The following is an 18329-nucleotide window of genomic DNA, read 5'->3' as shown; positions in this document are numbered from 1 at the left end:
CACTGTGTAACTGTGCACAGGTAGAGAACCACTGCACTATACTGTTACTGTGTAACTGTGCACAGGTAGAGAACCACTGCACTACACTGTTACTGTGTAACTGTTCACAGGTAGAGAACCACTGCACTACACTGTTACTGTGTAACTGTGCACAGGTAGAGAACCACTGCACTACACTGTTACTGTGTAACTGTGCACAGGTAGAGAACCACTGCACTACACTGTTACTGTGTAACTGTGCACAGGTAGAGAACCACTGCACTACACTGTTACTGTGTAACTGTGCACAGGTAGAGAACCACTGCACTACACTGTTACTGTGTAACTGTGCACAGGTAGAGAACCACTGCACTACACTGTTACTGTGTAACTGTGCACAGGTAGAGAACCACTGCATTACACTGTAACTGTAATTGTGCACAGGTAGAGAACCGCTACACTACACTGTAACTGTGTAATTGTGCACAGGTAGAGAACCGCTACACTACACTGTGTAACTGTGCACAGGTAGAGAACCACTGCACTATACTGTTACTGTGTAACTGTGCACAGGTAGAGAACCACTGCACTACACTGTTACTATGTAACTGTGCACAGGTAGAGAACCACTGCACTACACTGTTACTGTGTAACTGTGCACAGGTAGAGAACCACTGCACTACACTGTTACTGTGTAACTGTGCACAGGTAGAGAACCGCTGCAGTACACTGTTACTGTGTAACTGTGCACAGGTAGAGAACCACTGCACTATACTGTTACTGTGTAACTGTGCACAGGTAGAGAACCACTGCACTACACTGTTACTGTGTAACTGTGCACAGGTAGAGAACCGCTGCAGTACACTGTTACTGTGTAACTGTGCACAGGTAGAGAACCACTGCACTATACTGTTACTGTGTAACTGTGCACAGGTAGAGAACCACTGCACTACACTGTTACTGTGTAACTGTGCACAGGTAGAGAACCACTGCACTAAACAATGTGTAACTGCAAACACGAATGAAGGCAAAATAGGAAGGAACACGAGAATGTAGGACTGACTGAGAAAGTTGAGAAAGTGAAAGAAACATGCTTCCTGCCAATGGACAGATTCACTATGTAAAATACAGATTGCGATTCAATTTAAATTTCAGGTGAACAACAAATAATCAGTTGTCCATTGAAAATATTCTGTAGTTTAATCAAGCAGCCCTAGAGCTTCCAAACCCACAAGAAAACACGAAGTATTACAAAACTACCAGGAAGCTGTTACGACAGGAGCGCAGAGCACGTGACCTCTGAGCCCCCAAAGCGGACATGCTAGTGATGAGGTCACCAGCAACAATGTAAACAGAAATGTAATGAAACACAGAGAAAACTTCCCTGCCTACATCCACAAAGACATGACTAATCAAACCAGGGCTGTTCATGACTGTGGGGAGGGGGTGTGGCAGAAGGGGAGGTTTCTGAGCAAAGGAAAGTGACTTCTGTCCCAATCCATACTGGGCTGAATAATTTTAGGCAGAGATGACAAGCCAACTAACTCTCTTTAATCTTCTTTTTCTCAAAGATAAAATAGCTGAGGATACTTTCTGACTCCAAATTTTCTATGAGGCTCAGCTGTTGTTTTAAACATACGTAAAAGTATGCACACATATTTCCATTATAGTAAATATGGAAGGCATTTTAGATGTCAGCTATAAGTTGACAAGCTCCTCACTTGAGACTTTGTTGCCACGAACATACTGAAAAGCACAGTGAGTTTCTAGTCGCTTTGTTCAAATATTAAAACTAGAGCAGTAATTTTTACTTTTGCAATAATTTTCAACATTAAGAACTAAAGAGAAATCCCCCTACCAAAACAACAACACAATCGAAAGCTGTGCCTTCTCTGTGCTTACACTAAGAGTATTGGAATTTTTTTTCTCTCAAAGAATGTTCCATTTCCGTTTAGAGTATCTTAGTATTGGACAGAAATTTTCAAGAAGGACATCGGAACAGGTCAGAAGAAGATGATAGTATGATGAGCTAGAAAGCTTGAACAATAACAGGATCATTATAAGGAAGCCTGTATTGATTTTAACGATTGGTCACAAGATAAATTTAACTTCTCACCAGACAAACGTGAAAAGTGATGGGCATGGGGCTGAAAGCCTGAAAGGTTCTCCTGGAGTGGCCTAAGGACAATGTTCTCAACTGTGGAAACCTGAGTGACAGATTAAATACCCTGTGAGACATTGCAGGCCGGGAAGCTCAAGTCCATTCCAAGCCCTATGCTGTATTCTGGATTGGACCCCATAAAGGCTCAGGCTGATATCCTGAGGTACCAGACACCCTTTTAGCTCCAATTCTACCTGAGACTTGGGCTTTGCCAAGGAGAAACACCCACGTGAGAGGTGCACGGAGGAAATGAGACAGAGGCTGTGGGCACAGATGTGGAGGCGTTTGTGAAGACGATGCTGAAATATTTTTGGACTCATTCCTGGAAGCTCATGCTCCTGTAAGCCTTGGAACAACTTTGTAAGCGCCTAATTCCCTATATTAAGCACTTTTCTAAGTAGAGGGCTTTCAGTTCTCTGAGATTAAACACTGACCAACTCAGACAGTTTCTCTTTTTGTTTTGTTTTTTTCAAATCATTTTATTAGGGACTCTTACAGATCTTATAACATTCCATACATTAATTGTATCAAGTATATTTGTACACATGTTGCCATCATAATTTCCCAATCATTTTCTACTTGATTCCTTGGTATAAGCTCCTCTTTTTTCTCCTTCATCCTCCACGCTTCCACCCTCGTGAATACTTGATCAATTATATATTGTTATTATTATTTTGTATCTTACACTGTCTGTTCTCCCTTCAACCACATCTGTTAATCATCCCCTTTGGTGGGGGGGGCATATATCCAACCTGTGATGGGTTCCCCCTTTCACCTTCTTCCCCCTCCCCAACCATCCCCCTACCCTCATGATATCCCTACTCCCACTACTCCTCATGAGGGGATTATCTGTCCTGAATTCCATGTACCAATGTACCTGTACCAATGTGTGTTCGTCAGTCTAGTCATATTTGCAAGGTAGAAATGGTTTATGGGAGTGATGGGGGTGGAGGGTGGGGGTGGAACATTCAGGAGCTAGAGGGATGATGTATTTTTCATTGGTGCTATACTGCATCTTGGTTGAATCATCCCTTCATTATAACCCTCTTGTGGGGGCATATTCAATTGTCTGCAGCCCTTGCTTGCATCAATATATTTATTTGTTTTGGATCTTCTGATACCTGATCCTGTTGACACTTCATGATCACACAGGCTGGTGTGCTTCTTCCATGTGGACTTATTTGCTTCCCTGCTGGATGACTGCTTGTTTAACTTCAAACCTTTAAGACCCCAGATGCTATATCTTTTGATAGCCAGACACCATCAGCTTTCTTCAACACATTTGCTTATGCACCCATTTTGTCTTCAGAGATCATGTTGGGAAGGTGAGTATCAAAGAGTGTCAGATTATTAGAACAAAGTGTTCTTGTATTAAGGGAGGCTCTGAGTAGAGGTCCAATAACTGATGTCAGACTGTATCTTATCTCCTCAATAGTCTAATCAACATTTTCTCTTCTGAATGACTAGACCATTTCTTGTTGATTTTTTGTTGTTTTTTTATTTTCAAGAAGGCCATAATTTGAAGCCTTTCATACAATAAATACACATTGGCATAACTGAATACCAATGACAGAATATCCATAATAATTAAAATGCCTCTCCAAAGGAAGGGAAAATAAAACAACAGGATATCCTGAACTAGCTTCAAAGAAAATATTCTGTGAACCTACCTGCTACAGCGGCATCCAGTTCATCTTCCTCCAAGGACTCCTGTGTTGTGAAGTCTCTCAGAGGGGACAGTGGATAGGATGAGTTGAGATTCAAGCCCAGCATGAAGTTGTGCACCTTCCCGGCGCGTCCTTCTCGGGTATTGAACAGAGCGGAATCACTCACCAACGCCATCAGCATACGATGAACCCAACTGGCTTGATTATCATTTTGATAGTCTGTTTCAGCATCTTCCTTTTCAGTGCCTAGGATGGGGAAGCATATGAGGCAGACTTGAAAATGTATTTTTAACAAGTATAAGAGAAACTCTGGGTAACTGAAGGTTAAAATTAACCACAGTTCCGTGGCCTTTGATTTTCCATATGTGTATTTGCAAAAATTAATATACTAAATATTTCAGCTGATCACTTTTGTTTTCCTATATTGTTCTTGAGGCACAATCCCATGGCCACTATGTCAGGACAGAGTGAAGCAGCGCCGCGGCGCGGTCGGGGCTGTAATCACCACGGAAGCACTCTGCCACAGCTTCCCCCACGGAGCAGCTGGTGCATCCAAATAGCCGGGCTTTGGGTCAGCATCTAACCACTGCACGACTACGTTCCTTTCTTCACCTTTAACCAAAGGCAAATGAATCCTACTGCCATCATGCTGATTCTGACTGATAGAGACCTTCTATAGGACAGACACCCTAGGCAGACTATACATCTCTAAGGGAGCAGACAACCTCCTTGTTCTCCCATGGAGCAGCTGGTGTTTTTGAACCACAGACCTTGAGGATAGCTGCCCAGCACCTAACCCACAGCACAAGCAGAGCTCTTTGGTTGACCTAGAACTTGTTTAAAAGTTGCATCCTTGACAGTGCTACTTGGTTTATTCTTAGGCTTCCTGGCAAATGTCTTCCATTTCCCCCCTTTTCCCTGTCTACAGTCTTTTTTTTCCCTTCATACACACACACACACACACACACACACACACAGAGAAAATTCACATTAGTTAACTCTATATGCAATGATTTTAAATTTTCTTCCCTATCTTTGATGTTAAATTTGTACACCTAAGAAGTGTACAAATTAAGATGGGATAACTAACAGGTTCAATTAACTTAATAAACAGGTGTTCAATAAATGCCCTATGATCAACTGTTCATATAAACTTGTTATTTCATTGATATTTATAAAGTTTGTGGTCTAAAGCCCTGTAAAGTTGAATATATGGTCGCTATTTAGGACCATCTTCCAAAGGCAGCAGTATTAAATTGCATTTTCTTGAAAACCTATGCATGCTCCCTACTTCTGGGAGCTACATTGCGTAGTCCATCACAGCACGGGCTCAGAAGACTACCCAGGCTCCACTAGTTACTAGTTACTTGACCCTTCTCTCCCTCTAGCTCCTCATCATTGAAGCTCATGGGATTGGTATGAGTCTTAACTGAGTAGATGCGTCCATGTCAACATCTCAGGAAAATGTGTGTCCCACGTTAGTCTCTCTAAACAATAACTAATAGGAGATGTGGTTGCTGTAGTAGTAGCCAAAGTAACCACACAATCAATTGTCATTATCAATGTTATAAATTCTCAATCCAAAACATCTTAGGCTAGAGTATAACCTCAAATGGTCTGCTCTGTGGAAATTATATATATATATATATATATTGTTGCTGTTACTTGCATTTGATTTGGCTTTGACTCATGGTGATCTTAGGTACAACAAAGCTAAACATTGCCCAGCCTTGGACCATCTTCATGATCATTATATACATGCACAAATAAAACTGTATGCTTATGTATTTGATAAAAGAGAAAAGGGTGTCTGCGCAAATGGTTCGCTTTCTTCATAAATGATGTTCTTGTCATCCCAGTTCGTTAGATCTTCTGTCATTAGTATCAATGCAGCACATCTGTTCTTGAGACGGTTCACAGTCAAGGTCATATTTGGGCTCTTGTGGACTTGTTTCACTTTTCTTCAGCTTCAATTTGAAACTTATATGTGAGCAAGTGATGATCTGTTCCACAGTTATCCCCTGGCCTGGTTTCAGTTGCTGATATTAAGATTCTCCATGATCTCTTTGCACAGATAGAGCAATATGGATGCTGTGGATTTCATTTGAGAAACTCACGTGTTGTTGAAAGAGATATTTGCTGTAAACAACTCATTGGTCTGTTGAAATTCTGTCATGCCACCTCCAGCTGTGTTTCTATCACCAAAGCCATATTTTCCAAAAGTACTTTTCCTTCCTTTTTGTTTCCAACTTATGCATTCTAATCACCACTAATTATCTATGCATCTTGATTAGATATTTGATCAATTTCAGACTGAAGATGTTGGCAGAATTCTTCAATTTCTGCATCATTAACTTTATTGGTTGGTGTGTAAATTTCAGTAATAGCTGCATTGGATTTTCTTGTAGGTGGATAGATAGCATCCTATCACAGACAGCAGTGCACTTTAAGATAGACCTTGAAATGTCCTTGCTGATTATGAATGCAACATCAACAAAGCTGCCCTGGGAGAAGTATAGCCAATGATCCCTCAGACAAGGATGGCTGGATTTATCTCTAGTCCCATGGACTTATTGTGAGGAGAGACCAGTCTCTGGAGAAGGACATCATGCTTGGTAAAATAGGGGAGCAGCAAAGAAAGCAAGAAGACTTTGGACAAGATGAATTGGCACAGTGACTGCAGCAATGGACCCAAACATGAGCATAATGGTGGGGATCGTGCAGGACCTGGCAGGGTTTCATTCTGTGTGTCTGGGGTCACCTGGAGTCAATATTAGGATATTCACACTTCACAATTTGAAACAAAAAGTAAACATCCATAAAATGTAATACATATTGTCTTCTATCTTCCCAAGATTAGTTTTACCTGACATGATTAAGTTAGGGTTCTTTCAGCATCAATCCACTTAAGTATATAGTAACTAAAACCACACAGATGGGTTTCTACTCCAATACTTTTCTGCCAAACATACAAGAAAAATTTACACTAACATAGAACCAGTTTTAAAGTAAATGATGTATATTTCCAAATATGCTTTTCCAAAACCGTGAGGGTTATTATTATTAAATGAGCACCCTCTTCCATGGGTAGAGAGGATCTATCTTCCTTTTGTTAGCCTGGAAAGTGGCGCCAACTCTGGAAGACATTCAGAAGTTAACAGGTTGTGATGTTTCTTATTCTTCAGCTGTAACACTAACAATAAGTATTTATTTACATAGCCATGGTGAAACTGTTGAATAAACAGCAGTCTGTTAACTACTAGGTCAGTGGTTCAAAACTCCCAGCTGCTACACAGTAAAAAGATGAAGCAATCTTCCCCCATTACAATTTATCACCTGTGAATGGGTTTGGATTTTTTGGCAGGTCCGATCCCATGGGTCTCTCTCAGTGTCCCATGCGAAAACAAGCTGTCACCCTGGCTTTACCCTCATGGGCTTCAGGCACTGAGGCGGGTTGCACAGTGGAAAAAAAAAGATTTATCACCTATAAATTTCAATATGAGTTGGAATTGACTTGAGGGCAATGGGTTTGGTTTTAATGGCACAATGGGTAAGCCTGGGGTTGATTTCCACAAGGACAGCAGTTCATAGCCAGGAGCCTAACGATGGGGGATAGGCAGTGCTGCTTCCGTAAAGATTAGCATTCTTGGGAATTCTATGGATCAGTTCTACTCGACCCTGTAAAGTCATATGAACTGAAATTCACTCAATGGCAGGAGGTTTACAATATAGAGCCTGCCGTATTCACTTTCTACTTTGATTATTACAATTCTCTGAGACTAGGTTATGTGATTCCATTTTGATTTAAAGAAACTAAAGTTGAAATTGCCTAAAGATGTTGCACAAAATTAAATGTATAAAAACGAAGGCATCATAACTAGGAGTGTCTGTTGACCTAATGACAGGAAGGCCATACAAGGTTGCGTGTATAACCTGTTGCAATGAGGCAGCACAACAATGGGGGGAAAAGGAATGAGTCTCAGCGGTGCTTCTGCGCCCAAACCTAGTCCCAGCTGGGCCTATATTGATTTTCACAAGACATTGAGCAGTGGCCACGTCAAGTACCTGTTCAGCTGCATTCATCCAATTTGCACATATTATCTTCTAAGGAACAATTTAATTAGAGAATTTTCATTTCAGTGATGATTAAGTGAGGATAAGATATTTGTTGGAATTCTTCAAGTTCCAGAGACCCAAGACCTAACAAAATACACTACGCTGGGGTCAATTACCACCCATAGCAACCCTAAATGGAAGGGCAGAGCAGCCCGCTAGGGTTTCAGAGGCTATAAACCTTTACTGGTGTAGGCAGTCCATCAATCTCCTGCAGGATAGCGAGTGGGTTAATACTATAGACCTGGAATTCCAGTTAGCAACTCAACATTTAACCCAATGGAAAGCTACACTTTCATTACTTCAGTGCCTAAAACAGGGCCTTGAGCGAGACAATCAGACACAATATGCATAGCCTTTCCCGTGAAGGTCTCCCAAGGACGGTCCGGTTCCCGTACCTTTTGGCCCTTGGGACTCGTCATCACTGTCCGAGCTGTCATTACTCACGATATGCTTTGCTGTAATATTTTCTGTGGAGACAAAACAAAACAATTCAAGTACCTGAGTTGTTAAAACTCCCAAGTAAATTTACTACAAGACAGCAATCTTAGCACAAAACACAAAAAAGATAGATCTACTAGTGTAAATTGGAATCAATTTAGTAATATAGTTTACTAGAATTATCAGTGTTGACAGATTTCTGACTGGAAAACAAAATGGCACTAGATAAGAAATTAAACTAAAATCCATTCATTCATAATTTAGCGAGAATTTGTGTTTAATTCAAACAAGAATAACTTTCATAAAGAAAGCTCTTCATTGTAACACTTTTTTAGAACTTAAAGATGTTTAAGATTCATGTTAAGCTGTAGGAGGGTAAATGAAAACAAAGCCCAAATCTGCCTCTGGGTCACGGAGCAGTTTCTTCAAAGAGAATGAAGGCTATAAATATTTGTTATGTTTTATTTTCAATGGTACTGAAAATCAAGCGTTGAAATATACCTTTTACTGTCAAAACTTTGTGCTTTCTGCTGAAGCTATTAAGAACGTAGTTATAAAAGAAAAATAACAACGATAAAATTTCAAATAAAGACAGCAGCTAAAATCTATTATGTTCCCAATGAAAAAGCATTCAAGTTTGGAATACAAAGATCACTATGGTAAAAATTATTTTAATAAAAATGAAGCTCTTTTAGATATATAAACCCACTTTCTATATACAAATATTTCCCTTCCATTAGTCTATAATACTATTTTCTTTAATTTTAAGAAACTAATTCCAAATATGCTTATATCAGTGGTCCCAATAGGTACATAAAAACAGATATCTTTGAGTTCAAAGATTTTCTTGCCCATAACCCCAATATTAAATCTTCTGACCCTCCAAAATTAAATTTTAAAAGACAAGAAATGCAAACATTCTAAAACATTATCCATTTGCTTTTCTGGTTTAAAAAGGGAAGTCAAAAACAAAATCATTAAATCATGATCTACTAAAGAGTCTGTGGTTCCTTGCTTTTCATTTTAGTGAGTACCAGTTAGCTACAAATAGATAAAAGATCATTTTTTCACGAGTTATATTTTTTATCTGACTTAATAACAACACATAAATTAGTCACTGTGGAAACTTAAAAACTGTATTAGGGCAAAGAATGTATGGATGTGCTTTATACAATTGATGTGTGTATATGTATGGATTGTGATAAGAGTTGTATGAGCCCCTAATAAAATGTTAAAAAAAACTGTATTTAAATTTCTGTAAAATTTCCAGTTCTCAGGAGCATTCTTCCTTCATCCAGAGAAATACACACTCCCCAATATGCAAATTATTCACTTATAGAGATATAAAATATGGTGCTGTTATTTAATTTTTAATACAGATTTCTTTAATTCATTTTCTTTTAGTTCTTTCCAAAAAATTTAGCAGTTGTTTTGAGTCTACTTTAAGCAGCTTATTTTTAGAACCATACACATGGATTACCTGCTCAGAATGAATCCATGGCTTAATTTATTTGTGGATTCGTTATTTGTAACTGTGTTAAAATATGTTTGCTACCCAGCTCTCAGGGTCTTAAAGTGTTATGTTCAAAGAAGCAGACATCTAAGTGAAAAGTCAATTGAAACCATGTGGAAGAGGCACACCACCACCCATGATCCAAGGATTGTAAATTATAATCCAAAACCAAAGGAGGGAATAGTATCAGCGCTGAAATTGTGAGATTCCAGTGAACAGAAGCCTGTGAAAATAGAAGCCAAAATTACATTTGCAGAATCTACACAGGGAACGAGCCTCTGGTGATTTCCTTCTAACCAGAATTGCGGGATGGAAATCACCTGGGTATCAGACAAAGAATAGTGATAAATCTGACTTGAAAGGTGAGAACTTCTTCATCTGATTTCCCTTTTGATACACTTTGTGCTTGATCTGGTTTTTTTTTTTATGTTTGCTGCTTGTTTGTTCCTTTTTTTCTTTGTTTAAGGTTTTATCTCTGTATACTTTGTCACTGTTAGTAGCTTTCTCGACTCGGTTAGGGGTTTTCTATTTTCTATGGGTTTTTTTGGTATACGAGACCCAGGATGGATTGATCTTTAGAGACACTAACTAATAAAAATGACTGGAAGGTCAGTGTGGGACGTGGAAGGCAAGAGGGAGCTGATATCACAGAGTAAAGGAAGGAAAAAAAATGTTCTGAAATGGATGTGTCAGCAATTGTTCAATAATGCTTGATAGGATTGAACTAGGGAATAGGATGATGTCTGGATTCGGTCCAAATAAAATGGTTTGAAAGCATATAGATGTAGATTTAGAAATAAATAAGATACAGATATAGATATGGAGAAAGAGAATGTACATAGATGAAAGCCTATATGACAGATAGATGAAATATAGGATAGTATTTGGTGTTCTTTTGCCACTGTGATCCTGTCTGCTTATTATTTTGCCTTTGTTAGTTGTTGTCAAGTTAGCCGACTCCTAGAGACTCAGCATATACTGCCTGGCCTCCAGCCTCCCCACACTTGTTAGATTTGAGCTCATTGTTGAAGACCTTTGTGTGACTCCGTGCTTTGCCTGCTTTGTAGCCTGAGGGAGCATCTTCTGACACACTCTGTCACAGAATGTTCCACTATTACCCATAAGGGTTTCAATCGCTGATTATCCAGAAGTGGATCACCTCCTCCTTTTTCCTAGTTTGCTTTGGTGTAGAAGTTCCTTGGAGACCTGTTCTCCAAGGGCGACCCTGTTGGCATCAGAGATACCAGTGGCCTAGCTCCTGGCACCACTGCACCACTCCAGCCACTGCAGTAAGTCAAACTGACAGAGTGACCATAGTGATGGAAGGATTAATAATTGCTTGAGGTAGTAAATTGACATTGATATTGTTTTCAGATTATATATAATACTATATTATTTATCTTTACTTGCATGATGATATAAATGAAATCCAAGAAAAGAAAATGTTTACTGATTAATATTATCCATTTCATTTCATAATTGTTACAGGGAGTACTATGATTATATAGAGGAAATGGGGAAAGAAAAGAAATGATCCTCCTTAGGTGTCCTATAAAGTAGTTGTGTTTCTGGCCTGATATGTATTTTGGAAATAGGAAATGATGTTCTTTCCTTAAATAGCAGTTTTTCTGCTTCCATTTTATGCTGTGATTTAAAAAGATGCTTTATCAAATGTTATGTTCTTTATAAGTAAGTTTTTACTGGATAAATTTTTTAGTAGATAAATTTTCCATTATCTAGTATAATGTTTAACTCTGGTTACACAAAGCCTTACATTACTCACATTCAAAATTCTGGAAGGAAATAAGGACTTTGATGTAGATTACCTGGCTATGGTCCAATTTATATTAAAGTTTTTCTACAGACAGAATGGAGAACAGAAACCAAAACTGTCCTGAGCCTCCTTTAAGAGGTAGAACATTAGTCAGTGAGTAGTTGAAAGAGTTGCCAGAAGTCCTCAGGTTCACCTTTATGATTTTCATGATATCATTTTCGGAAACCCTTAATGTGATCTGAGGTAATGTTCATGCTGCTGATTGCTAGACACACATAGAGAGGACATAACCTGCCAAGCCTTGGCCCTCAAAGCGACAGGTCACACCAGGGAACATCCTCCTGATCCTCCGCCCTTAGCAATGACCTAAACCTCTTCAGCCCCCTTCCCTTCCTGCCCCAGAGGGATAAAACAAACTAGGCTTACATTGGTTGAGTATTCAACACCAAGCAGCTATGTAACACACAGTCATTTTATATTTCTTATTGATATTTTCCTTGCTATTGTCCAATGATTTACAGAGGAGTTGTTTGCACAGAATTATAATTGAGACCTGCTGCTTTGGTCTCACATTCAGATAGAGTTTCACATTTCTTCCCATTATTGGTGGAAACATCACTAGCCAGAGTCATTGCCAACTAGAATATGAGATAGTAAGACTTTTGAGGGTGGGGATGGGGAAGTAGGATACGGAATAAATATCTTGTTTGCTTTCTTAAAGCCGATTTTGTATATCAAAGAAAATATATATTTCTCTAGCATTATTTTTTTCTTATTGTATATGAAAATCACCAGATCTTTCAAGTTTTATAAAGATTAGCATTAAATTATAAATTAAATTGAATAATACATATTTACTATATAAATAAATACATTTATATGCACTGTTTATCTTTTAATTTATTAAGCTAGAGTTGTAGGAATTAATTAGCTGTGGCTTATAAGAGTTTATATGGAATGTTTGTTTTCCTTCTATTTGTTATAAACTTCGAGTTATAAGAAACTAACAATTAGTTAGTATTTAAGGGAAAGAATCCATCTGAGATCCAGGCAAAACCATGAATTTATGTGTTCTGCTAAGAAGGCTGATAGTGCCCGGATATTGAGGACTGGGGACTTAATGGCTTGAAAGTAAACAAGCGGTCATCTAGCCCAGAAGCAATAAAGCCCACGTGGAAGCAGCACACCAACATGTGTGATCATGAAGGGCCGAGGGGACCAGGTTTCAAATAACAAAGGAGTGGGGGGAAATCACATCACTGTGAATGAGGGGAATGCATGATGGGGACCCAATGACCATCTGTAGACAGCTGGACATTCCTTGCAGAGGGGTAGTGGGGAGGAGATGAGTCACTCAGGGTTCAGTGTAACAACAATGAAACTCAAAACCTTCCTCTAGTTCTTGAACGCTTCCTCCCCCCCAAATATCATGATCCCAATTCTGCCTTGCGGACCTGATTAGACCAGAGGATGCACAGCGGTGCAGTAGGGATCTGGTGACACAGAGAATCTAGGACAGATGAACCGCTCAGGACCAGCAGTGAGAGTGGTGACATTGGAGAGAAAAGGGGGTGTAGAAAGGGAGAACCTATCTCAGGGATCACGTGTAACCTCCTCTCTGGGGGATGGGCAATGGGAAGGTGGGTGAGGGGAGATGCCGGGAAGTGTAATATGAGATAAAATAATAATTTATAAACTATTAAGGGTTCATGGGAGAGGGGGGAGCGAAGAGGGAGGGGAAAGGAAAAAAGGAAAATGAGCTGATTCCAGGAACCCAAGTGGTAGGCGAATTTTGAGAATGACGAGGACAACGAATGTATAAGGGTGCTTTACTCAATTGATGTATGGATGGATTGTGATAAGAGTTTTATGAACCCCAATAAAATGATTTATTAAAAAATGTGTTCTGCTGTTGATAAAGGTAGAATTTTAAGTTTTCCTTAGTTGGTAAAGGAACAAATCATTAAGAAAAATTATATACTTATATGTATAATGGGGAAAAGAAATGGCAATGCCTTAGTTGAAATTGTTGTTAGGGATCATGGTATTTATGAGTGTCACAGCCTCAAGGCCATAATGACACTCAAGTGGTCTATCTAAAGAGTTTTAGAAAAAAATATTGTTTGAAACATTAAAATAATTACAATTTTATGATGATTTAATTTCACTCTATATAAGGATACTTATACAGCTGTATGGTAATAAAATATATCATCTAGCTTTACAAGTCTATCATTTTACTATACCTAATTCTTCCTCCATCGTGGAACCTTTATTTTGTGAGCCAGACACTCCCAAGACTCTGTTGAACAATATAGAAAAGGCGCTGCCCCAGACACCTAAAATAAAGCAAACACAGAAACCCACTGAGAATTCACCGAGACTTAAACAAACCAGCAGGGATAGATGGTGGTCTCTTACCCATTAAAAAATGCAAAGGGTTTTCTTCATATTTCTTCACAACTGTTCCCATGAAAAATTTGCTTCCAAATAAGTCAGGAGCCATGAAAGTACCATATTTAGCCATGCCAATCTCATAGGGGCTGAATTCAACCCAATCTGAAAGCATGTGAGAAATGAGACAATTGATTAATAGGAAAATGTTACACAGATGTACATAAGGAGCATTTCAGTCAAACCTTGATTCTTATCACTGTGTGTTTCAAATATGAAGATAAAAGTATTAACCAAATGCATCATAGATAGGACATTCTATAGGAATTGATGACAAAAATAAAAGGTTATCAGTAAACAAGAAAGCACAGAGACCTCTAGTTTGACTATCATTTTCCATTTATAAACTGATTTTTTTATAAAACCCATTTCAACTACAGTGGGAAATTATAATTGTGGACTCAAAAGTATAATTTGTGAAAGAATTAGAGAAAATTAAACTTTCTTGCAAGGCAGGCTGTGATAGGGGAAGAAAATGTCTTCTAACATCTCTGATTTCTTCCTGTCATTTAATTGACAGTTTCCACATGGGTTGATTCCACCAATAGTAGATTGAAAATATTGGTGGCGGGAGGGAAGATCCAAGAGGAAAAACGTGTTCACTACGTGTACTATGTGTGCTCTTTGTGTCTGGGTGGGAGGAAAGGTTCCAAAAACCCAAGTAAGTGGTCAAAGATGGCCCACAAAGGCTAGGCGGGAGTGCCCAACGCGTGTACAGAGCTCTAACGGTGTATGTGGCATGATGAGTAATTTAGAGATGATCCACAGCAAATGGCGGGGTAGGCATATGTGATATGCAAACACCAGTGCTTCCTATAGGAAACTTGAGCCTCCTGGGAGGGGAGAGTGGGAGGCCCCGGGGACTGCATGTTCTGGAACCGATCCCTGTTGATACCGAGGGGCATCTACACCAAGATTATAATTCACATTTTTTACAGATGATATCTTAGAAACACGATGACTTAAGGGCTGTGGAGCGTACTGCCTAAGAAAGAAGAGAGGCCCTGGGGCAGGCAGCATGAGTGCACATTCCGCTGCAGCAATGCAGTGAATTATGCACTATGGCTTCTCTTGCCACGGCCTTTGGGACTGTCACCAGAGGACGTCTATCTTCCTGGTGGTCTGAGTAGGAATGGAAGATGGATCAGCGGTGAGTGGTTATTAACAGAGTTGGCATTGCCGTCCTGCTGCTATAAAGGGAAGCCATCTCAGAAGCAGGAGATGGGTATTTCACTACCCGCAAGAGAGAAGAGCCCAGAGCGGAGCATGTCAAACCTTCTAGATCCCCAAGACACTGCGGCCACCAGAAGAGTGGCAGAGGAGCGGCGACAGCAGAGCCTGGGAATGGGACAGAGCAGTGAACTGCCCCGCCCACAGACCAAGTGAAGCTGAGTGTTTTGGGAAGGAGGCTAGCTTGTGGAGTAGGGTGCCTCTGGGATTTAGGCGGGTGCGGGGTGCGGGGGCCAGCTGTTTTTGCGGACCTAGAGAGTGCCTTTGGATCGATGCCCTTTGGACATCCAATGGCAGCCCTAAAACACTGCAGCATTAGCTGAGCTGGGCAAAGCTGAAACCAACTGGCTGAGGGCCAGAGAAGGCCGCATGTGGGCATGGCAGAGAAGAAACTCTCTTGACGGAGTAATTGTGTCATGAGCATTTCTCACCTGAATTGTAACCTGCTAACCTCCCTAATAAACTTTGCTAACCATCAAGAGCATTGTCTGTGAGTTCTGTGTGGTCATTACATTGAATCCTTGACCTCAGCAGAAAATGCAAGCGCTGTAGGAGACAGAGCAATAAAAGTAGAGAGGCCTGTGGGAGACGGAACAGATGGGGTTGGAGGAGGGCTGAAGGTGAAAGCATGCCTGAGCCCCGCTTTGAGCCCATCAGCCGTGGGAGTGGGAGAAGGTAAGATGCGCCCCACAACATTTTCTCAGCCGCTTGTTCATTCAGCAGATGGCTTCCTCTCTTTTGGATTCACTCCTTCATATATAAAATGTGAATAAAAACCGGGCACCCTGGAAAAAGTTTATGAGATGTGCCTATTGCAATAGCTCAATCAACTGTCACTGATATTATCTCTGATCCATTCCCAAGGCTACAGCTATGGCTAATAATTATTAATATGTTAAAAAGACACTTGTTGGAGTCAAGTCTACTCCAACCCATAAAAACCAATTGGGACACAGAATAACTGCCCCATAAAGTTCTTCAAACTGTTATTTTTATGGGGCCAGACTGCTTCATCTTCCTCCCACAAAACAGTTGGTGGGCTCACACTGTCAGTTAATAGTGAATGCTTGAAGACGGTGCCACCAAAATCCTATGGGAATGTGATTGTCTCCACAAAGAATTCTTCGTTTGTGGCTCCCATTTACTTGACGTGCAATTTTCTCAGTCTTCCGCTTAGCAAACAATGCATCTAATTGGAACCCTGGCGACGTGTCGTGGGCAAGTGTTCAGCTACAATCCACGTGGCACTCAGTACAAAAGCACCAGGTGCTTCGTCAGGGAAAGGCGTGCTGGTTTTTGCCCCAAACTGGCACACAGAGATGGCTGTGTGAACAGGTGCATTGTTGTGGTGGCAAAACCAGTCCCCCATCTGCCAAAAATCAGACTTTTCTGTCACACACTGTTATGCAATAATTTCAGAACCTCTAAGAATGAACTCCAAGTGCACTCAGAGTCTACATTTTCATCTATTCTGGAAGGTGACGGAAGTCCAGAATGAGATTTGTCATTAATCAACATTTCACCTTTTTTGAAACAAGAAAACCACTGGTACACTTGAGTTTTTCCCATACTCTATCCTTGTAAGCTGTGTTCAACCTCACAACAGTTTCTGTGCCATTTTTCCCGAATAGGAAACAAAATTTCATAGCTGTACACTGTTCTCTTAAATCGGCCTTCACAAAAAACAAAAAAAAACAAACGAAGTCGGAGCGAAACTGTTTTCATGAAAAAAATTCATTGTGACCAAGAAGAACCTTCCCAGGTGATACTGCTGGATGCACTAAGAGCAAGTTGCTTGCCTAGCAGAAAATATATATATATATATATATATATATATATATATTATGAAAGCTCCACCCAGTGGAGTTTTTCTTTTTTTTTGGTACCCACTAGTATATTTTAATATGTAGCCTGATCACTTGCCAACTCCCCCACTACAACCACTCTGGTCCAAAATGCCATCCATTCTCCCCTAAATCTCAACAATAAAACAACAAAACATCAGTGTCAAGTCAATTCAAACTCACATCAATGCTATAGGAAAGAGTAGAAATTCCCTAAGGTTTCTTAGGCTGTAAATCTTTAAGGAATCAGACTTACCACCTTTTTATCCTATGAAGTGTTCAAAACCCCAAATGCTTAGCAGCCAGGTGTTTTAACCACTGATCCACCAGAACGTCTTTGTCTCTACAACAGTCTCCTAAAATGTCTCTATTCTATTGCTCCGTAGCCAGAATCAATTTTTAAAAATGTAAAATAGGACACACCAATGAAAACTGAAAGCGTTCCAGTGGCCTCTCATGACCTTGAAAATAAAAATGTAGCTTCTGCGATGGTATGGCTTCCTGCAAGTTCTAATCCATGTCCTGTCAGGTTTCACCTTCCTTATTCCATGTCACCACACAGGTCCTCTGGAGTTCCTCAGACAAGCTAAACTCACTCTAAAGACAAGGCTTTTGTGCCTGGTATTCCCTTATGCAAATATAAAGCTTCCTTCTTTTTTTTAGAAATAGATTCATTGGCGTATAATTCACATAAAATACCATTTAATCCTCAAACATATTAAGAAGAGTTGTGCACTCATCACCACAATCAAGTTCAGAACATCTTCTTGCACTCATTGTGGTTAGCTCTCAATTTCCCCCATCCTCCCTGCCCTTTCCCTAGGTAATTATAAATCCATTTACTATCTTTAACATTTTACTTATACTGGATTTAATATGCAGAAAATCTTAAAATGAAAGCAAGAAACAAGCAAACAAAATAACATCAAGAAGCAGACAAAACATAATAAAAACTCAATTGAAAATAAAGCAGAAAATATTAAAAACTGAAACAACTTTAAAATAGGTCAAAAGGGACCTCAAATGATAAGATGTTACACTTTTACCTATCTACATTTGCCATAATAAACAGTACAACGCTCTCTGATAGCAACGTTATACACATCCTGGGACTATATTCAGAGGGGATTCTCTGGTAGATTAATCCATATAG

At 39.8% G+C, this 18329-nt stretch overlaps 1 protein-coding gene across 1 annotated transcript in view; it reads right to left on the bottom strand.

The window, feature by feature from the left end:
• The window catches only part of PLA2G4A (phospholipase A2 group IVA), a 170888-nt gene that overhangs the window by 27506 nt on the left and 125053 nt on the right, over positions 1–18329 (bottom strand). Inside the window, exons 11-14 of the mRNA XM_075528478.1 lie at positions 14070–14207; positions 13895–13987; positions 8319–8390; positions 3811–4053 (exon numbers count right to left, since the gene is read on the bottom strand). Of these exons, the coding sequence (XP_075384593.1) occupies positions 3811–4053; positions 8319–8390; positions 13895–13987; positions 14070–14207 (546 nt within the window). The remainder of the gene's footprint in view (positions 1–3810; positions 4054–8318; positions 8391–13894; positions 13988–14069; positions 14208–18329) is intronic.

The sequence above is a fragment of the Tenrec ecaudatus genome, chromosome 1 (assembly GCF_050624435.1).
Source record: "Tenrec ecaudatus isolate mTenEca1 chromosome 1, mTenEca1.hap1, whole genome shotgun sequence".
Taxonomy (NCBI): Eukaryota; Metazoa; Chordata; class Mammalia; order Afrosoricida; family Tenrecidae; genus Tenrec; species Tenrec ecaudatus.
The sequence above is the reverse complement of the archived record's forward strand: the minus strand, read 5'-3'. Positions and strand labels throughout refer to the sequence as shown.